Source organism: Cetorhinus maximus, chromosome 12, assembly GCF_964194155.1.
Source record: "Cetorhinus maximus chromosome 12, sCetMax3.hap1.1, whole genome shotgun sequence".
Classification (NCBI taxonomy): Eukaryota; Metazoa; Chordata; class Chondrichthyes; order Lamniformes; family Cetorhinidae; genus Cetorhinus; species Cetorhinus maximus.
In genome coordinates, this window is record NC_135890.1 from 83,827,541 (window position 1) to 83,851,134 (window position 23,594).

The window sequence follows — 23,594 nt, forward strand, 5'->3', positions numbered from 1 at the left end:
AGACCTGCTGAGTTTTTCCAGGTAATTCTGTTTTTGTTTTGGATTTCCAGCATCCGCAGTAGTTTTTTGTTTTTATCTCTGGGCATTTACTGATGTTGTTCAAGAGATTGATGGGGTTTATTTTTCTGTACAGTACTTACTAAGATCCACATCTGAACAAACTGTGCTAACAGGGGATCACAGCCAAAATTTTAAATAGTATGCATAGCAGTACAAGTGGTCTGAAAGTTTAATTTAATGCCAGCACAACTGTAGAAATCAGAAAAACATCCCCACAACCACTAAGCCAGGACAAGTAGCAGAACATTATAGTTGACTGTCATTACAGTTACGAACTTGGCCCAGTGAAAGCACTCTTGCCTGTGTTAAATTCAAGCTCTGCTCCAGAATTTCAGCACATAATCTAATCTGACAAGTAAATATTGTGCAGAGGAATTGCTGCTTTGTTAGAGATGCAGTTTTCAGTTGAGATGTTAAACTGAGGTTTACCCAATCTGTTCAGGTAATTCTATTCAAAGATGACTCTTCCAGTGAAAAATCAAAAGTTTGAAGCATTAACTCTTCTCCCTCGCCACAGATGCCGCCTGACGTACTGAGAGTTTCCAACATTTTCAGGTTTTATTTCAGATTTTCAGAATCTGAAGTAGTTTGCTTTAGTTTGGGAAGTTTGCGTCCTGTCTTACAATTATCCCTGAATCAACACCACCATCAAACAGATTAACTGGTCATTTATCTTGTTATATTTGCCTACATAACAATGATCATACTTCAAAAGCAATTACAAACAGAAAATGTCAGAAATCACTGAGCAGGTCAGAAAGCATCTGGGGAAAGAGAAAGAGTTTCTCTTTGGCTGTTAAGCACTTTGAGGACATGAAAGGAGATATATAATGCAATCTTTGTCTTTGTTAAGTTTGTCATGATCATTTCAAAAATTATCTGCACAGTGAAAGAATACAGCACTACATGTCAATAATCCAATACTCCCATGATTGAATGCTATTTAAATTAGGAGCAAGGACAAATTTAAATGGCAACTTTTCTTACATTTCGGCCATATTTTTAAACTTTCACCATTCGGGTGAACTGTACTGTTTCAAAACAAGAGGATCCTGAGAGTATTAACTATTGTATTACATTATGGTAGAATTGTTTGGGATTCATAAGCAATATACCAATTTCTTGTCTGGCCATCTTTTTCATTCGTTCATGGGATGTGGGCCTCTCAGACTAGGCCAGCATTTATTGCCCATCCCTAAGTGCCCTTGAGAAGATAGTGGTGAGCTGCCTTCTTATACCGGTATAGTCCATGAGGTATAGGTACACCCACAGTGCTGTTAAGGAGGGAGTTCCATATTTGACCAAGTGACAGTGGAGGAACGGTGACATATTTCCAAATCAGGATGGTGAGTCGCTTGGAAGGGAAAGTCCAGGTGGTGGTGCTCCCTCTGTCCGCTGCCCTTGTCCTTCTAGGTGGCAGTGGTTGTGGGTTTGGAAGGTACTGTCTAAAGAGGCTTGGTGAGTTCCTGCCTTGCATCTTGCAAATGGTACACACTGCTGCCACTGTGCATCGGTGGTGGAGGGAGTGGATATTTCTGGATGGGTGCCAACCAAGCGGACTGCTTTGTCCTGGATGGTGTCAAGCTTCTCGAGTGTTGCTGGAGCTGCACTCATCCAGGCAAGTGGAGAATATTCCATTACATTCCTGACTTGTGCCTTGTAGATGGTGGACAGGCTTTGTGGAGTCAGGTGACTTACTCACTGCAGGATTCCTAGCCTCTGACCTGCCCTTGTAGCCACAGTATTTATATGGCTAGTCCAGTTCAATTTTTCTGGTCCACCATTCCTGGTCACTGGTAACCCCCAAGATGTTGATAATGGGGATTCAGCGATTGTAATGCCATTGAACGTCAAGGGATGATGGTTAGATTCTCTCTTGTCAGTCAAAATGTCAATGAGGGCTTCAAACTTCAACAGCATCTCCAAAACTAGCTGGCATCTTGTTAAAGATACCACTTCAAAAATAAAGACTAATTTCCTTTATTTTAATCAAAAATAGACTGTATGGAATGACACAAACAGTGCAAAAACTTTTTATTTCAGTTGATAAAGATGAATAAAATGAAGTTGCTGTCTTGATTGTATTATTCATTATACTGATGTATCATGATATTCCTCAAATATCTGTAATTGCATCTGTAACTCAAAGGTCACCATGGGCCATGTATGTACAGCAATTCTAATCCCCAACATTGTATTAAAAAAGTCTAAATGGACATTTATGAAAATGACACCATCGTATTGACAAAAAATGCAATTTGAGTAGCACAGCTACTAATAAATTGTGGGCTTTTAGGACACCTACCCAGCAAACTAGAACAAGTTTTGGTGGACATGTAATCAATCGAATTTCCATATCTTGCTGCATGGGGAATTCAAATAATTTCAGACTTAACATGACTTTGCTTTTAATAAACAAGATTTAGCAGCAGTACCATCCAAGTAAGAGAGCTAATATGCTTTGAAGTTCATTGAGTTTCTAGAGAGGGTTGATCCAAAACAAAAATTAAGTTTATCCTGAGTTGTTTTTCCCCCCAATACAAGGTCCTTACATCAAATCTCAAAATTTCTAAAGCCCACAATTCAATTTTCCCAACTCAACAATGCCCCCACTCAATTGCAGAATTAAATGATAGTGAGGAAGGTAGAGGCAACAGCAAAAGCTCCAACGGACCCTTTGTGGTACAGCAGTTATATAAACAGCGATAATGCCTTAGTTACTAGTTTTAGTATCGCCAGTGACTAAACGACAAAGGGAATATTTTTTGATTTAATCACATCTTTCAAATGTTGTTTCCGTCGGAGCAAAATGCTTCAAATATTTCAAATGCTTCTTGAAAGCCAAACCAAATGGAGGAGGCTCTAAGCTTATTGAATGATCTGTGATTTACAATGAGCATTTTTAGGGACAACTTCAAAATATAGTTGTACACTGGCAATCAGGTTAGTAGCATGAAATTAGAGCATTTGATTGGATTCTGCTCCAATATTAGAGGCTGTAAACCACTAATTTTTAAGGGAAAACAGTAGAACTTTGTAATGTAGAACATAACAGTGTTAACAATAATCACAGGCTGCCGCCACCATTTTCAGTTTTTTTAAAGGTTACAGAATACTATAAAACAAACTCAAGTTGTTTTGTTCAAAGAAACAAGATTATTTAATACACTTTTGAAAAACAAAAAATACATGTTTTTGGCTTGTGTCCAATAGTGACTATGGTAAAGCATTCTATTACAAAATAAACAGCATGTACAAAACATATTCCTCTCCAAAAAAAAAGGTGACTGAATTGTTCAGATTCAGTTGTCCCAGATTGTCCAGCAGTGAAGCAAAACTGCATTTCATCTTGTTGCCTGGAATAAATGAAACGATCCACAAATTGGCAGTTACCAGCCATAAAGAATGGTCAACTTCATCTTGGAGGATGATGAAAATAAAGAAAAATCCTTGAAAAGGCGAATTTTATTCTTAAAAATATACACAATCATCAGAACTGGCATTGAAAAGAGTCTTCAAATTACATGTTCTTCAGTCTAAGTTTGCTTGTATTAATACAGATTTCCATACAAAAACCAGGGAGGAGTCATTCTCTGAGCAGAGAGATAACAGGAAGGTCTCAGTCTCCAAATGTTTTGGCAAGAGTGCTAGGCAGCAGATCGCCTACGTATAATAAATACTCCTCTATGTAGCTGTCCCAGATATATACGCATTTTTGTGCTATCGCTCGTCTTCCTCACCCATATCTGTGAGAAACAAAAATGCAATCGGATCAATAACTATGAAGGAACTGAAAATGCAAAGCTTTAACATTAATATCGTTTCTTCATCCAAAATACAATATCTAACATTTTAAAGGTTAAAAAGAGTTGTTTTTCTTTAAACAGTTGCTACCACATAACACGGAGCATATGTGGAAAAGCAGAATACTTTGGATGCTGGAAATCTGAAATAAAAACAGGAAATGCTGGAAACACTCAGGTTATGGCAGCATCTGTGGGGAGAAACAAGGTTAACATTTCAGGTTTGTGACCTTTCATCAGAACTGGGAAAAGTTACAAATTTAATAGGTTTTGAGCAAGGGGAGAGTGGGACAAGGACAAAAGGTCTGTGATAGGGTGAAAAACAGACAGGAGCGATTAAATGAACGTAAGGAAGAAACAGAAGATGTGCCTAAAGCAGGTGTGCTGCTGACTGAAAAAAATAAAACAAGTAAATGAAAGGAAACAAAATGGAGCAAAGATTATGGTCTGCAGTTGTTGAACTCAATGTTGAGTCCTGAAGGCTGTAAAATGCCTAATCAAAAGATGAGGTGCTTTTTCTCAAGCTTATGAGTTTCACTGGAGTATCACAGTAGGCCAAGGACAGAAAAGTCAGCGTGAGAGCAAGGTGAAGAGTTAAAATGACAGGCCACTGGAAGCTCGGGGTCATGCTCATGGACTGAACGGAGGTGTTCTTCAAAGCAGACACCCAATCTGTGTTTGATGTCCCCAGTGTAGAGGAGGCCACATTGTGAGCAACGAATACAGTAGATTAGATTGAAAGTAATACATGTAAATCACTGCTTCATTTGGAAGGAATGTTTGGGGCCTTGGACGATATGGAGAGAGGTAAAAGGGCAGGTGCATGGAAAGGTGCCATGGGAAGGGGACGGGTTGTTGGGGTAACTAAGGAGTGGACCAGGGTATCACAGAAGGAACAGTCCCTTTGGAATGCTGAAACAGGAGGCTAAGATCTGGTTGTTGGTGGCTTCACGCTGGAGATGGCAGAAATGCAGAATTTGATCAGTTGAAAACAGAGGTTGGTGGGGTGGAAGATGAGGACAAGGGAAACTGTATTATGGTTCTGGAAGGGTGGGGTAGGGGCGGGAGCAGAAGTGCGGGAACATACCAACATGGAGCAGGAGTAGGCCGCTCAGCACCTCAAGCCTGCTACGCCATTCAATAACTAATGGCTGATCTGATTGCAACCTCCTGCCTACCCCGATAGCCTTTCACCCCCTTGCTAATCAAGGATCTATCTAGCTTTGCCTTAAAAATATTCAAATACCCTGCTTCCACTGCCTTTTGAGGAAGAAAATTCCAAAGTCTCTCAACCCTCAGAGAAAGAAATTCTCCACATCTCGGTCTGAAATGAGCCATCCTTATTTTTAAGCAGTGACCCTAGTTCTACATTCTCCCACAAGAGGAAACATCCTCTCACACAGCCACTCTGTCAGGACCCCTCAGGATCTTAAAGGTTTCAATCAAGTAACCTCTTATTCTTCTAAACTCCAGCGGATGCATGCCTAACCAGTCCAACCATTCCTCATAAGACAGCCTGCAAATTCCTGACATTAGTCCAGTAAACCTTCTCTGAACTGCTTCTAACACATTTACATCTTTCCTTAAATAAGGAGACCGATACTGTACACAGTACTCCAGATTTGGTCTTACCAGTGTCCTGTGCAACTGAAACATAGGCCAGGATTTTCCCATCGGCGATTTGGGGGCAGGGCCCACTCGCCGATGGGAAAATGACGCAGGAGGAACCCACGACGTCATCCCGGTCCCTTTAAATTTTTAGGAGGGCAGCCCGCTGTCCGCCCGCTGACCTGTCAATAGCCAATTAAGGCCATTGACTAGCATAATTAAGATTGTTAAAGACCTGCCCGTCCAACCTTAAGGCTGGCGGGCAGGCCAGGAGTCCCAGCGGGCTTCTGATAATACATGAAACCTCATCCACTGGCGGGATGAGGTTTCATGTCCGTTTTTAAAAACTTTAACAAAGTTTATGTCATTTTTATTAACATGTCCCATCTCGTATGACATTGTCACATGAGGGGAACATGTTAATAATATTTATATTTTTCTATTTTTTAAGTTTTTTACACTGTCACTAATCTCCCCGAGACAGCACTTTGTCTAAGGGAGCAGTGCACTCTTTCGGCTGGGGCTTCCCTCTGCCCCCCACACAGGAAGTGCATAGCTTCGGGCAGGCCGCTGGGCGGGCCTTAATTGGCCCGCCCACTCAAAATGGCGGTGGGCCCCGTTTCGGTGGCAGGGGTCAGCTGTCCGCCCACCGTCGAGCCGGTGGGGCCCGCATGCCCACCAAGGGCAAAATTCTGCCCATAACCTCCCTACTTTTGAACTCAATTCCCCTTGCAATAAACAATAACATTCTATTAGCTTTCCTAATTACTTACTGTACTTGCATACTAGTCTTTTGTGATTCATGCACTAGGACACCAATATCCCTCTGAATCTCAGGGCGCTGCAATCTCTCACCATTTAGTAATATGCTTCTTTTTAATTCTGCCTGCCAAAATATGGCAGGCATGGTCAAGGATCATTTCAACCATGGTGGGGGGAATCCTCAGTTAAGGAGAAAAAGAAGGCATCTCAGAAGCATTGTTGTGGAAGTTTGCATCATCAGAACAGATGCAATGGAGACGGAGGAACTGGGAGACTGGAACGGAGTCAATACAGGGTGAAGGGTGTGATGAAGTGTAGTCAAGGTAGCTGTGGGAGTCAGTGAGCTTATAATGAATGCAAGTTGATATCCCCAGGAATGGAGACAGAGAAGTCAAGGAAGGGAAGTGAAGATTCAGGGATGGACCATGTGTAACTGAGAGAAAGGTGGAAATTGGAAGCAAACGATTACTTTTTCCAATTCATTTTAATTCTCCACCTTGCTCTCACACTGACATTCATGTCCTCGGCCAACTGCACTATTCCAGTGAACCTCAACATAAGCTTGAGGAACAACAACTCATCTTCTGATTAGGCACTTTACAGAGTTCTGGACTCAACATTGAGTTCAACAATTTCAGACCGTTATCTGTGCTCCATTTTGTTTGCTTTCCTTTGCTTTTTTCACTTTATTATTTCAGTCAGCTGCATACCTGCTCTTGGCACATCTTTTGCTTCCTTGTTTCTTTCCTTGCCACGTCGTCATTCCCTTTGGTGCTGGAAGACTAACTCTCCTGTCCCTCACCCTATCACAAACCTTCCCTTTGTCCTTGTCCACCTAGCCCTTGCTCAAAACCTATTACATCTCTAATTTTTCCCAGTTCTCTGATGAAAGGTCACAGGCCTGAAACGTTAACTTTGTTTCTCTCCACAGATGCTGCCATAAGCTGCTGAATGCTTCCAGCATTTTCTGTCTTTACCAAACAGATATGCTTAGTTCCAAAGTATTTCACTGGCAGTAGAAAACTATGTCCGTTGCCAGACAGTTTTAGAACATCCAGGTAAACGGATCCAGAAGAGATACTACAACCAGGAATGCAAGAACCCCAGAACATATAAATAAAACTTAATACATTCAACATACATTGAACTGAAAGCCAAAGTTCAGTTTTATCATTCAACTACCAAGAAATGAATGTTGCTGTCAACCTGGTTTACACTGTTCCCAACGATTCAACACGCAAGTATCAGCCCTCAATATTTAATTGCTATTTATTTTTTTGGTGGTTCTGCACAATTTAAGTATGTTCTGTTCTATTTAAATTATCAGACATCAGATTTTCATAGTTAACTCCTAAATATTATCTGTAGAACATTCATAGTCTATTCATGAAAACTGTCTTTTTTCCACCAAAATCATTGAGTTACTGTTGTGATGTGGGAAAACACAGCAGCCAATTTTCAAAAAACAAGGCTCCATAAAGCAGGGATGAGATAATGACCAGTTAATCTGTTTTTAGTGATATTGATTGATGGATAAATATTGGTCAAGGCAGCAAGCAGAACTCCAATTTTCTCCTTCAAATAGTGCCTTGAGAGAGCAAATGGGGGCCTCGTTTTTTTTTTATATTCTTAATTCCTGGGATGTGCATGTCACTGGCAAGACCAGTATTTATTGCCCACCTTTAATTGTCTTCGAGAAGGTAAAGAGCTGCATTAGTGGTTTGCTAGGCCATTTCACAGGGCTAGAGTCACATATGGGCCAGGCTGAGTAAGGACAGCAGGTTTCCTAACCTGAAGAACATTATGAACTGTTTGGGGTTTTCCAATAATCCAATCGCTCCATAGTCACCATTATTGTTACTAGCTTTTTAGTCCAGATTTGTTTGATTGACAGAACTCCTACATGGCTGTGATAAAGGTAAACTTTCCCTCCTGGTCCTTCTCAACTTGTCTGCAGCCTTTGACATGGTTGAGTACACCATCCTCTTCCATACTTCTCCACTCTGTTCCAGCTGGATGGGAGGCTCCATTCTCATCTACCTAATCGTAGCCAGAGAATCTATCCTTGCTCCCCTCCTATTTCTCATTTACGTGCTGCTGCTCGGCGACATCATCTCATGGCACAACATTAGTTTTCTTATGTGCGCTGACGGCACCCAGATATACCTCTCTGCTACCTCTCGACTCCTCCACTGTTGCTAAATTATCAGACAGCTTACCCAACAACCACTGCTGAATGAGCAGATATTTCCTCAAATTAAATATTAGGAAGGCTGAAGCCATTACTTTCGGTCCCTGCTCCAAGCTCCAGTCCTGAGATTAATCCAGTCTGCTTGCAACCTTGGTGTCACATTTGATACCAAGATGAGCTTCCGACCACATATTCTTGTCATCAGCCTATTTTCTTCACCTTCATAACATTGCCCGACTATGTCTAAGTCATTCCTCATCTGCTGCTGAAACCCTCAATCATGTTTTTGTTACCTCTGGAGTCAACTATTCCAACACACTCCAGACAGGTCTACCACATTCTACCTTCTGCACACTCCAAGTCATCCAGAACTCTGCTGACCTTGTCTTAACTAGCAGCAAGTTCCATTCCCCTATCAGCTCTGTTCTTGCTGACCTACATTGGCTCCCAATTAAGCAAAGTCTTGATTTTAAAATTTTTATCCTTATTTTCAAATTCCTCTATTGCCTTGCCCCTCCCTTTCTTTGTAATCTCCTCCAGCTCCACAACCCTCCAAGGTATCTGCCCTCCTCTAATTCTGGTCTCTTGTGCATCCCCAATTTTAATTGCTCCACCATTGGTGGCCATGCCTTCAGTTGCCTAGGCCTTAAACTCTGGAATTGCTTCCCTAACCTCTCCTCCTCTCGAACCCGCTTTCCTCCTTTAAGACATTTCTTAAAACCTACCTCTTTGACCAAGCTTTTGGCCACCTGATCTAGTATCTCTTTATGTGGCACTGTGTCATACTTTGTTTTATAATGCTCCTGAGAAGCATCTTGGGACGTTCCATTATGCTATATAAGTTGTTTTTCAATTCACAAACTGGCATTGTGGCTTTTAAACTCATGCCTCTGGGTTAGTAGTCCAGGCATCTGGATTACTAATCCAGTAACATAACCACTATGCTAACGTACCCATATAACCGATGGTTTAATGCCTCAAATAAACTGCCTGGATACTGCACTGAAGTATCAGCCTAGATTTTGTGCTCAAGTCTCTGGAGATTTGAACCCACAACTGTCTGGCTCAGAGGCAAGAGTATTCCTTCTAGAAGCTCTCAACAGGGATTGGTGCAGCAAATAGGAATAAATACTAGGCAGGGATTTTCATATCTGTGCTCACTTGTCCATGATTTTCAGCCCATTCACTTTAATGGGTTAGTAAGTGAAGAAGCATTAAACTTTGATCATTACGTCTAAAAATTCACCACAAATATACAAAAGTAATCAAGCTGAGAAATGTATTGTACCAATGTCTGAATATGATGCTTTCTTAGATGTTATCAACAATAATCATTTCAGTTGATTACATCAGAGTTTTGCTCCAGCACACAAGACTTCACTATGAAAGCCTAGGCTGCATGCCAATTGTATCAAGATACATTTCGGAATAACTAAACAGCAATGAAACTGAACAGCAAATGGCATGCTAATCTGAATTAGAATATATTACATAAGAACTGAATGCTGGAACAAGTTTACATCTCGTCAAGTTGGCGTTCGAAACTATTTCCAAGCTTGCTAATCTGAAATGATGGGAAAGGAGATAAATATTTAAGGTAATACTAGATGGAAATGGTCAATAAAGAGAGGTCAATAAATAAATAAAATCTATTGATAAAAATGAGGACTTTAAAAACGTGACACCAGATTGCTGCATGGATTTTGCTACATAAAAAGTCGAATGTTATTGAATTTTGACAGTAAAATTGAATTATTTATCTTCTTAATGAATTAAAGATGCATAACGAGATTAAAGATTTGTTTTCCCGCTGTAAAACACGGTTTCTTTTTTTATTCTTTCACAGGACGTGAGCGTCGCTGGCTAGGCCAGCATTTATTACCCATCCCTAATTGCCCTTGAGAAGGTGGTGATGAGCCGCCTTCTTAAACCACTGCAGACCATCTGCTGCGGTTACACCCACAGTGCTGTTAGGAAGGGAGTTCCAGGATTTTGATCCAGTGACAGTGATGGAACTGCAATATAGTTCCAAGTCAGGATGGTGTGTGGCTTAGAGGGGAACTTGCAGTTGGTGGTGTTGCCATGCATCTGCTGCCTTTGTCCTCTAAGTTGTAGAGGTCATGGGTTTGGAAGATGCTGTTGAAGGAGCCTTGGTGAGTTGCTGCAGTGCAATTATTATACAGTACACACTGCTTCCACTGTGTGTTGGTGGTGGAGGGAGTGAATGTTTAAGTTACCAGGACAGGCTTTAAAGGGAAAATACCTAAATTAAAATATGTCAGAGTGTTAAAACATCAAGGCACCCAGATCAGAAAAAGAAATAGTACCTCATTTGTTCCAACTGAGCTAATTACACAGCTGATCTTCGTATTATCCTTGGATTCCAGATAGATCGCCTGACTTTTGTGATACCTATAGAAGGAATGGCAACAGTTATAAGCACACTTCAAATTATTGCTTTTAACTGAAACATTCTGTTTCAAGATCCACTCTCAGGCCTGAACTCATTATTAAGAAAGTGCTGCATTGTCATAGGTATCGCTTCTTTGCTTGAGATGTTAAATCAAAGACTTTGCCCATTCTGTTTGCTCAGGTCAATATTAAAGGCTGAAGAACTTAATTCAAAGAAGAGCAGTGAGGATTTACCCTCTCCTGCCAATATTTCCCCTCAGCTACCATAAAAAAAGATGAACTAGTTGCTGTATGTATGCCTTTACGAAAACAATAACTGCACTTCAAAACATTCAACCACTTGTGAAGCAATTCGAGGCAATCCTGAGACATGGTTAGAGGATATCTAAATACAAAGCTCTTTCTGCCTCATTCTTTTACGGTTGGTTACAAAAAGAGATGTCAGTCTATTGTCCTACATTATGTAGTTTAACAAAAGTAATAACCAAAATTAATCATGCTTCACACAGTGGGGGAGACATATTTAAAAGTAAGCACAAGAATAGGAAGTACCTGCCTCAGCCCCTATCACAAGTGTAGATAAGTAGTGCTTTAAATAAGTAATGTTACATTTCTGGGAATATTAAAATTCAGGAATCTATTAATAGTCTAATTTCATCCTTAGCTATTTCAACCCCATTAATGGAGTGCATGCATTGAAGGGTTAGCTTTCACATTCAATGCTTAAGAATAATGAAGAAAAGATGAGAAGGCCCAATAAAGAATGCCACGATGCAGCACAGGGCGGGGAATAACGCAACGTCATAGAAGAGTGACTTAGATAACCAGCCACAATACAAGGAAGCTACTCAAGGGCTCCAAACCAGAGATGGAGCGGAAGTACTTGGCTCTTCATCTAGAAACAGTGCATCTCTTTTTAATTAACTAAATTGAGCTAATGAGAATTGGCTACCTTTCAGATCCTTCCGCATTTCCATCTCCAACATACATGCTCAAAAGGAGATAGGTCAGTAAAACTTTTAGAATTAAACCATTGCCAGCCTTCGGCTAAGTGCAAACCAGACTGACTTACAAACTTTATCCTTTTCCTATTTGGTGAAATCAAGAACATATGGACAGAAACCTACCTTCTACCCACTACATGTATGGTTCATTGGAACACAAGCAGCACTGAAACATGGATGTGCTTGTGTATCTTTCTCTCCACCCCCACCCACATAGTGAAGGTTATTTCCGTGAAACTACAATTCTACTCGAGGCTTAAACATCATTCAATTCCACACAATGATACAGGGATGCCAAGGTTTTGAGACGTCTTACATTCCACTCTAAAATTTTATCAGTGGAAATTCAAAGGGCAATGTAAAATGATTAACAGTAGCCTTGCACTTCACCAAATGCTTCAAAACTTTGGGTTTTGTTTTCATGCTGTGCAATGACTTACTGGTAACAATACCACTATAACAAAAACAGGGTATGACACAAGCCTGACTCACAGCAGACATTCAAAAAAAATTCTGTTACTTTGGTGCTCTTGATACTTTTTAAAATTCATTTACGGGATGTGGGCGTCACTGGCTAGGCCAGCATTTATTGCCCATCCCTAGTTGCCCTTGAGAAGGTGGTGGTGAGCTGCTTTCTTGAACCGCTGCAGTCCATGTGGTGTATGTACACCCACAGTGCTCTTAGGGACGAAGTTCAAGGGTTTTGACCCAGCGACAGTAAAGGACCGGCGATATATTTCCAAGTCAGGATGGCGATTGGCTTGCAGAGGAACTTCCAGGTGGTGGTGTTCCCATGTGTCTGCTGCTCTTTTCCTTCTAGATGGTAGAGGTCGCGGGTTTGGAAAATGCGGACTAAGAAGCCTTGGTGAATTCCTGCAGTGCATCCTATGGATGGTACACACTGCTGCTACTGTGCGTTGGTGGTGGAGGGAATTAATGTTTGTGGATGGAGTGCCAATCAAGCGGGCTGCTTTGACCTGGACGGTGTCAAGCTTCTTGAGTGTTGTTGGAGCTGCACTGATCCAGGCAAGTGGACAGTATTACAACACACTCCTGACTTGTGCCTTGTAGATTGTGGACAGGCTTTGGAGGGTCAGGTGGTGACTTACTCGCCGCAGGATTCCTAGCCTCTGACCTGCTCTTGTAGCCACGGTATTTATATGGCTAGTCCAGTTCAGTTTCTGGTCAATGGTAACTCCAATGCTGTTGATAGTCAGGGATTCAGCGATGGTAATGCCATTGAATGTCAATGGGTGATGGATGGATTCTCTCTTGTTGCAGACGGTCATTGCCTGGCACTTGAGTAGCACAGGCAGAGGCGATGGCGTAGTGGTATTGTCGATGGACAAGTAATCCAGAGGCCCAGGGTAATACTCTGGGGACCCGGGTACGAATGGTGGAATTTGAATTCAATAAAAATCTGGAACTAAAAGTCTAATGATGACCATGGAACCATTGTCGATTGTTGTAAAAACCCAAAGATAAAAGCAAAATACTGCAGATGCTGGAAATCTAGAACAAAAACAAAAATACCTGGAAAAACTCAGCAGGTCTGACAACATCTGCAGACAGGGATACAGTTGATGTTTTGAGTCCATATGACCCTTCATCAGAACTAAGACATATAGAAATGAGATGAAATATAAGCTGGGGGATTGCGGGGCGGGTGGGGGCAGGTAGAGCTCGATAGGGGGCCAGTGATAGCTGGAGGCCAAGAAGGGACATCTGCCACTAGTTTGTCCTGCTTGCTATCCTTAATGTCCCCATCAGCACATCCTTTAGATAATATCACCACCGTCAACACCCCTTTGTCCTTTTGTCTATGACATCTTTGGCAGTCTCTTCTTGGCCTCCACCTATCACTGGCCTCCTGTCGAGCTCTACCTGTCCCACCACCCCCCTAGCAGCTTTTATTTCATCTCATTTCTATATGTCTTAGTTCTGATGATGGGTCATACAGACTCGAAACATCAACTGTATCCCTCTCCACAGATGCTGTTAGACCTGCTGAGATTTTCCAGGTATTTTTGTTTTTGTTGTAAAAACCCATCTGGTTCACTAATGTCCTTTAGGAAAGGAAATCTGTCGTCCTTACCTGGTCTGGCCTACATGTGACCCCAGACCCACAACAATGTGGTTGACTCTTAAATGCCCTCTGAAATGGCCTAGCAAGCCACTGAGTTGTGACAAACCGCTACAAAGTCACAAAAAAGGAAGGAAAATGGACGGAGCTCCCAGCATCGGCCTAGGCACCGGAAACGACAACGACAATTGCAGCCCTGTCGACCCTGCCAAGCCCTCCTTACTAACATCTGGGGGCTAGCGCTGAAATTGGGAGAGCTGTCTCACAGACTAGTCAAGCAACAGCCTGACATGGTCATCCTCACGGAATCATACCTTACAAATAATGTCCCAAACACCACTATCACCATCCCTGGCTATGTCCTGTCCCACCGGCAGGACAGGCACAGCTGAGGCAGAGGCACAGCGGTATACAGTCGGGAGAGAGTTGCCCTTGGAGTCCTCAACATCGACTCTGGACCCCATGAAGTCTCATGGCATTAGGTCAAACAAGGGCAAGGAAACCTCCTGCTGATTACCACTCGCTGCCCTCCCTCAGCTGATGAATCAGTGCTCCTCCATGTTGAACACCATTTGCAGGACGCACTGGGGCTAGCAAGGGCACAGAATGTACTCTGGGTGGGGGACTTCAATGTCCATCACCAAGAGGGTCTCAGTAGCACCACTACTGACTGAGCTGGCCAAGTCCTAAATGACATAGCTGCTAAACTGACTCTGTGGCAGGTGGTGAGGGAACCAACAAGAGGGAAAAACATACTTGACCTCATTCTCACGAACCTGCCGGCCGCAGATGCAACTGTCCACGATAGTATCAGTAGGAGTGACCACCACATTGTTGTTGGGGAGACAAAGTCTCGCCTTCACATTGAGAATACCCTCCATCGGCTAAATGGGATAGGTTTCGAACACATCTAGCAACTCAAGGCTGGGCATGCATGAGACGCTGTGGGCCATCAGCAGCAGCAGAATTGTACTCGAACACAATCTGTAACATCATGGCCCAGCATATCCCCCACTCCTCCATTACCATCAAGCCAGGGGATCAACCCTGGTTCAATGAAGAGTGCAGGAGGGCATGCCAGGAGCAGCACCAGGCATACCTAAAAATGAGATGTCAACCTGGTGAAGCTATAACACAGGGCTACTTGCATGCCAAACAACATAAGCAGCAAGTGATAGACAGGGCTAAGCGATTCCACAACCAACAGATCAGATCTAAGCTCTGTAGTCCTGCCACATCCAGTCGTGAATGATGGTGAACAATTAAACAACTCACTGGAGGAGGAGGCTCCACAAATATCCCCATCCTAAATGATGGAGGAGCCCAGCACATCAGTGCAAAAGATAAGGCTGAAGCATTCCCAACAATCTTCATCCAGAAGTGCCGAGTGGATGATCCATCTCGGCCTCCTCCGGAGGTGCCCAGCATCACAGGTGCCAGTCTTCAGCCAATTCGATTCACTCCACGTGATATCAAGAAATGGCTGAAGGCGTTGAATACTGCAAAGGATATGGGCCCTGGCAACATTCCGGTAATAGTACTGAAGACTTGTGCTCCAGAACTTGCCGCACCCTTAGCCAAGCTGTTCCAATATAGCTACAACACTGGCATCTACCTGGCTATGTGGAAAATTGCCCAGGTATGTTCCTGTACAGAAAAAGCAGGATAAATCCAACCTGGTCAATTACCGCCCCATCAGTCTACTCTCCATCATCAGTAAAGGAATGGAAGGGGTCATTAAGCTATTAAGCAGCACTTGCTTAGCAATAACCTGCTCACTGATGCCCAGTTTGGGTTCCGCCAGGGCCACTCAGCTCCTGACCTCATCACAGCCTTGGTTCAAACATGGACAAAAGAGCTGAACTCCTGAGGTGAGGTGAGAGTGACTGCCCTTGACATCAAGGCAGCATTTGACAGAATGTGGCATCAAGGAGCCCTGGCAAAACTGGAGTCAATGGGAATCAGGGGAAAACTCTCCGCTGGTTGGAGTCATTCCTAGCACAAAGGAAGATGGTTGTGGTTGTTGGAGGTCAGTCATCTCAGCTCCAGGACATCACTGCAGGAGTTCCTCAGGGTAGTGTCCTCGGCCGAACCATCTTCAACTGCTTCATCAATGACCTTCCTTCCATAAGGTCAGAAGTGGGGATGTTCGCTGATGATGGCACAATGGCCAGCACCATTTGCAACTCCTCAGATACTGAAGCAGTCCATGTCCAAATGCAGCAAGACCTGGACAACATCCAGGCTTGGGCTGAAAAGTTACAAGTAACATTCGCGCCTCACAAGTGCCAGGCAATGACCATCTCCAACAAGAGAGGATCCAACCATCGCCCCTTGATGCTCAAAGGCATTACCACCACTGAATCCCCCACTAACAACATTCTGGACGTTACCATTGAACAGAAACTGAACTGGACTAGCCATATAAATACTGTGGCCACAAGGGCAAGTCAGAGGCTAGGAATCATGCGACGAGTAGCTCACCTCCTGACTCCCCAAAGCCTGTCCACCATCTACAAGGCACAAATCAGGAGGTGTGATGGAATACTCTCCACTTGCCTGGATCAGCGCAGCTCCCACAACACTCAAGAGGCTTGACACCATCCAGGACAAAGCAGCCCGCTTGATTGACACCACATCTACAAACATTCATCCCCTCCATCACAGTCGCACAGTAGCAGCAGTGAGTGCCATCTACAGGATGCACTGCAGGAATTCACCAAGCCTCCTTCGACAGTACCTTCCACGGCCACTGTTATCTAGAAGGACAAGGGCAGCAGATAGATGGGAACACCACCACCTGGAAGTTCCCCTCCAAGCCACTCACCATCCTGACTTGGAAATATATCGCTGTTCCTTCACTGTCGCTGGGTCAAAATCCTGGAACTCCCTTCCTAACGGCACTGTGGGTGTACCAACACCACATGAACTGCAGCAGTTCAAGAAAGCAGCTCACCAGCACCTTCTCAAGGGAAACTAGGGATGGGCATTAAATGCTGGACCAGTTTGTGAAGCCTACATCCTGTGGATGAATAAAAAAATGTTACTTACCACATGTCAGCCCAAGCTTGGATAATGTCCAGATCCTGCTGCATTTGGACAAGGGACTGCTTCAGTATCTGAGGAGTCGTGAATGATGAACATTGTGCAATCATCAATGAACATCTCCACTTCTGACCTTACAAAAATAAGATCACTAATGAAGCAGCTGAAGATGGTTATGCCGAGGGCACTATCCTTCAGTGATGTCCTGGATCTGAGATGATTGACCTCCAACAACTACAACCATCTTCATTTGAGCTAGGTATGACTTCAACCAGCAGAGTTTTCCCCCTATTCCCATGAACTTCAGTTTTGCTCGGGCTCCTTACAATCTTGATGCCACACTCGGTCAAATGCTGCCTTTTGATGTCAAGGGCAGTCAATCGCACCTCACCTCGTGAGTTCAGCTCTTGTGTCCATGTTTAAACCAAAGCTGTAGTGAGGTCTGGCAGAACCCAAACTGAGTGTCAGTGAGCAGGTTATTGCTAAGCAAGTGCCACTTGATAGCACTGTTGATGACCCCTTCCATCACTTTACTGATGACCGAGAGTAGACTGATGGGGCAGTAATTGGCCAAGTTGGGTTTGTCTTGCTTTTTGTGTACAGGACAGATCTGGGCAATTTTGCACACTGCCAGGCAGATGCCAGTGTCGTAGTTGTACTGGAACAGCTTAGGTAGGGGTGCGGCAATTTTTGGAGCACAAGTCTTCAGTACTATTGCTAGAATAATGAATATTGTCAAGGCGCATAGCCTTTGCAGCATCCAGTGCCTTCAACTGTTTCTTAATATCACATGGAGTGAATCAAATTGGATGAAGACTGGCATCTGTGATGCTGGGGACCCCTGGAGGAGGCTGAGATGTATCATCCACTCAGCACTTCTGACTGAAGATTGTTGGGAATGCTTCAGCTTTATCTTTTGCACTGATGTGCTGGACTCCCCCAACATTGAGGATGGGGATATTTGTGAAGCCTCCTCCTCCAGTGAGTTGTTTAATTGTTCACCACTATTCACAACTGGATGTGGCAGGACTGCAGAGCTTAGATCTGATCCATTGGTTGTGGAATCACTTAGCTCTGTATATCACTTGCATGCCAAACAGCATAAGCAGCAGTTAGTCCTGTGTTGTAGCTTCACTAGGTTGACATCTCATTTTTAGGTATGCCTGGTGCTGCTGCTGGCATGCCCTCCTGCACTCTTCATTGAACCAGGGTTGATCCTCTGGCTTGGTGGTAATTTTAGAGTGGGGGGGTATGCTGGGCCACAAGGTCACAGATTATGGTTGAGTATGATTCTGCTGCTGCTAATGGCCCACAAGGCCTCATGGATGCCCAGTCTTGAGTTGCTATATCTGTTTGAAATCTATCCCATTTAGCACGATGGTAGTGCCACACAACACGATGGAGAGTATCCTAAATGTGAAGGCGGGACTTCATCTCCACATGGACAGTGCAGTGATCACTCCTACCGATACTGTCATGGATAGATGCATCTGCGCAGGCAGGTTGGTGAGGATGGGGTCAAGTATGTTTTTCCCTCTTCTTGGTTCCCTCACCACCTGCCACAGAGCCAGTCTAGCAGCTATGCCATTTAGGGCTCAGCCAGCTCGTCTGTAGTGGCGCTACCGAGCCACTTTTGATGATAGACATTGAAGCCCCCCACCCAGAGTACATTCTGGGCCCTTGCCACCCTCAGTGCTTCCTCCAAGTGATGTTCAAAATGGAGGAGCACTGATTCATCAATTGGTTTGGGGGGTGGGGGTTATGTGATAATCAGCAGGATGTTTCCTTGCCCATGTTTGATCTGATGCCATGAGGCTTCATGGGGTCCGGAATCGATGTTGAGGACTCCCAGGGCAACTCTCTCCAGACTGTATACCACTGTGACTCCACCTCCGCCGGGCCTGTCCTGCCGGGATAGGACATACCCAGGGATAGTGATGGTGTTATCTGGGACATAATCATACTCACGGAACATACTTTACGGGCAATGTCAAGCTGTTGCTAGAGACAGTTCTCTCAATTTTGGCACTAGCCCCAGGTGTTAGTAAGGAGGGCTTTGCAGGGTCGACAGGGCTGAGTTTACCGTTGTCATTTCTGGTGCCTAGGTCGATGCCAGGTGGTCTGTCCAGTTCCATTCCTTTTAGGCTTATTAGCGGATTGATATAACTGAGTGGCTTGCTAGGCTATTTCAGAGGGCATTTAAGAGTCAACCACATTGCTGTGGGTCTAGAGTCGCATGTAGGCCAGACCAGGTAAGGACGGCAGATTTTCTTCCCTAAAGCTTATACATGTGGAACTTCAGTAATTTAAAAATCAGAACACTTTTGAAGTCAAACCCAAATCAAATCTATACAGCCTTGCCACTGCTGAAGAAATATTTTGAAATGTTTAATTTGAAGACTCTCATTTACAAATCCGGAATGAATTAACACGGTTACTTAATCTGTCGACGTGCAGTCTGATAAGGGTTTTGGAGGAAATTAATATGAAAGAGATGCTTCAGTTGTACAAAGCCTTGGTCAGACCTCCTCATCTGGAGTATTACATTCAGTTCTGGGTGCTGCACCTCAGAAACAGATACCAGAATTACGTCAGAATTTAAAGGGTTAAACTGTTACATAAATTTGTAGTGCATTCCTCCAAGTTTAGACAATTATGGGGCGAGCTAATGAGCTGTTTAAAAAGATACAATAGAGCAGATATTGAGAAGCTGTTCCCTGTGGTGGGGAAATCCAGAACCAGAGGTAACAATCTTAAAATGAGAACAAGACCATTCTGGAGTGAAATAAGGAAGTACCATTCACAAAGTAATGGAGATGTGTATTCTCTCTCTCTCAAAAGGCTGTGGGTACAGGGTCAATGGAAATTTTCAAGACTGAGAACAACAAATTTTTATTTGCTAAGGTTACATGGGGATACAGATCAAAGGCAGGTAAATAGAGTTGAGGTACAATTCAGTCATGATCTAATGCAATGGAAGGACAGGCTCGAGGGGTTGAATAGCCTACTCCGGATCCCATGTTTTACTGCCAATCTTCAACAGATGAGACTTTACCTCACCTTACAGAACATTAGTAATTAACCTTTGGACTGCTTGCATATCCAAGAAAATCACTATCTCCCTCGGTCGGCCATCTTAGCAAATATTCCGTTCACTCAGTCTGGTACTGAAACAAAGTATTAAAGTTACTCCACAGGAGCAATTTTATACCTGTAATATTATTTTCATTGCATTTTATTCTCTGAATTTTATTTTGGATAAATAGTTCAACATTCGATTAGTTTTCTTTTATACAGCTTTCCATTGGTTGGACATGTTGAGCGTCTCGTCTAAGACTATTAAATCCCTTGCAATTTTATCCTTAGCTATTTCAACCCCATTAATGGAGTACGTGTGTTGAAAGGTTAGTTTTCACATTTAATGCTTAAGAGTATTGAAGAAAAGATGAGGAGGCCCGATAAAGAATGTCACAATGCTGCACAGGGTGGGGAGTAACACATCATCATAGAAGAATGATTTAGATATCCAACCACAATATAAGGAAGCTGGTTAAGGGCTCCAAACCAGAGACAGACAGAAAGTCAGAATCCCACGGGCAGAATTGCAGACAAAAGCAAGTTTGGTGAACAAAGATAGTGATAGTTACTCTGAGGGGAAAGGTTTACATGTATGGGCAGGAAAAGGTCTATCTGCTATAAGTGGGCTACCTCATGTGTTGTTTTTGACATGGAGATCCAAGTTAAAATAAATCAGCTTCTTTGCATATTATTAAAGGTTGATTTATGAAAATTACCATCTTATGGAAAAGCAAGCTTGAATCTTAAAAGAACTCATTTGATTCAATAACAGGAAATTGAGGAATACAGATTAAGAAAGGAAAAGTCATTTGCTGTCCCCAACTGGTAAAGGAGTACAGTTACTACTTGAAGGAATGAGCAAAATAAAGTGAGATCCAGAACAAAAGGTTTCCAAACAGCTGCATGTGTGGAAGGATGCCTCAGTGTACACAATATATCTGTTTATTGTACCTACTCATTAATTAAGCTATTCCCAACAGTATTATTTTGATCATTTAAAGTTTTTAGTTTGTATTATATCAAGAGGATGTTTGCGCAGGTCAAGGCTTCATAGGTTGGTCAGCATCCAAATTAATTGAGGAATTTGCCTGACAAGCATTATGGTTCCCTTCACCAGTAAGGGGAACTTTTGGGAAATGTTGCACTCTGAAATAGCCCATTATCTACAATGCTAACAAACTAACTTCTGATAGTCCCCAAGTCCCAGCACTGCCATTTGAAAATTATGCAATCAGACATTTATGGAAGTGCATCAGTCAGCTGGAACAAGTTAATTTTGAGAGTAGCATTTAGGAAGAGGATCAGTATTGTTCAATCCTCAAACTAAGCCTCCCATCACTATTTCACTGAAGTTAGGCAGTCACAGCCCATAAGGACAATGCAGTAGGATGCTAAATTTGCAGCAAATAATTAAAATGCTTAAGGAGAATGTAAAATAGACAGTGATATCCATTCATAATGAATTTGGGTAAATAAACCTTGAACACTTGTTTAAAAAGGTACCATAGGTCCAAGCATATATTTATTTTTGGGAAAGAAGAGAATGCAGTAGGGCACACAGTATACTAATGTTCTATCTGGAAAAAGAATTATGGCAGATGGAACAGAAAACTTTGTTTATTTATAGAGGGGTTGTGGTAAAATAGTTTGTCTCTTCTCTCCACACCATTTACAAATCTCGAGGACAACTTCCTGTTTAGTGAACCAATTAAATAGTTCAACGTTTGATGAGTTTTCTTGAACACAGCTTTCCATTGGTTGGATATGTTGAGTGTCTCGTCTAAGGCTATTAAATCCCTTGCAACTATCCTTAGCCATTTCAACCCTATTAAAGGAGTACGTGTGTTGAAATGTTAGTTTTCACATTTAATGCTTGAATGTCAAGAATCTCACCCTTAAAAACAGTTATTTTGTTGTTGATGTTTTTATAATTTCCCATGAGTTTTTTTTTAAACTTTCACAAGAGACTGGACCAGACAATTTAAACATTTGATCACTGAAGCATAAATACTGCGCATGTCATCAACATTCCTAGAGAAAACAACAAGGGTAATCAGGGGTACAACTTTCCGCTCGGTGTGCGGGCACGTGTGTGATGATGTCGGGCGAGCGTCCCGACATCATGGCGATATTTTGGTCACACTATCGACTCTCGCACGCACCTGCCCAGCGACAATTAAGAAGCCTATTAAGGCCGTTAAATTAGCAACTGATGGCGATTTCTCGCTGCTGGTCCAACGTTATGGTTGGCAGGCAGGCGAATCTGCCAGGCAGACTTTGCCTTTTTGATGAAGCCTCATCCAAGGGCAGGATGAAGTTTCAGCTATTAATTTTTTTAAAAATAAAAATCTTTGGGCAGAATTTTCATCATCTATATTTTCATGTAAGTGAATCTGATGATTTTTTTTCTGCAGTTTCCAGTCTTTATTGATAGGTTTTAACTTCTTCAGCTTCCTGAGGCAGCTCTCTGCCTTCAGGGAGCTTTCATTGCTGACATCGGCGCTTGCCCTCCTCCTGTCCCCACCCCAGCAGCACTGAGCCTTTCAGCACGCGGTTCACACTGGCTGGCCGTTCGTTGGCCAGCCAGCATAAATCACGGTCGGGGGCCGATCGCAGTCAGCGGTCCGTTCCCTGGCCGCTCCCGGGCCCGCCAATCGGAAAATTTTACCCCAGGGTGATTGTTTCAATAAATTTTAACTATGGACAGCAGCTAAAGATGATAAGATGAAAATTTGGAAATAATAGATTTATACCACCATCTAGTGGCCTTTTAGTTTACATGCAGAAAGCAGCAGATTTTGTTTTATAAAATGATCCAAAAACATCATATAATTTAAAGAAACAAGGCAAGTTTTTATAGGAATTAACACACAACACTCGTATATAGGTATGATCTTTTAAAATTTTTAAAATATAGGTTATTACAATCCAGTAGTGGGACAAACAATGAGAATTCAGAATATCTGTTTGGTCATTTCTTTGGCAAATTCAAGAATCAATGACCAAAGTACCCCAAGTTTATATCACCATAAGACCATAAGACAGAGGAGCAGAAATTAGGCCATTCGGCCCATCGAGTCTGCTCCGCCATTCAATCATGGCTGATAAGTTTCTCAACCCCATTCTCCCGCCTTCTCCCCTTACCAATCAAGAACCTATCTACCTCGGTCTTAAATACACTCAATGACCTGGCCTCCACAGCCTTCTGTGGCAATGAATTCCATAGATTCACCATTCTCTGGCTAAAGAAGTTTCTCCTCATCTCTGTTCTAAAAGGTCTTCCCTTTACTCTGAGGCTGTGCCCTCGGGAGGAAACATCTTCCCCACGTCCACCCTATCCAGGCCTTTCAATATTCTGTAGGTTTCATTTCAATCCCCCCTCGTCCTTCTAAACTCCATCGAGTATAGACCCAGAGTCCTCAAACGTTCCTCATATGTTAAGCCTTTCATTCCTGGGATCGTTCTCGTGAACCTCCTCTGGACCCTCTCCAGGGCCAGCCCATCCTTCCTGAGATACGGGGCCCAAAATTGCTCACAATATTCTAAAT

At 42.9% G+C, this 23,594-nt stretch overlaps 1 protein-coding gene across 1 annotated transcript in view; it reads right to left on the reverse strand.

The window, feature by feature from the left end:
• Positions 1-2,079: 2,079 nt before the first annotated feature.
• Positions 2,080-23,594, reverse strand: part of suds3 (SDS3 homolog, SIN3A corepressor complex component) — an 80,133-nt gene continuing 58,618 nt past the window's right edge. Inside the window, exons 11-12 of the mRNA XM_078554016.1 lie at positions 10,752-10,836; positions 2,080-3,806 (exon numbers count right to left, since the gene is read on the reverse strand). Of these exons, the coding sequence (XP_078410142.1) occupies positions 3,708-3,806; positions 10,752-10,836 (184 nt within the window). The 3' untranslated portion in view covers positions 2,080-3,707. The remainder of the gene's footprint in view (positions 3,807-10,751; positions 10,837-23,594) is intronic.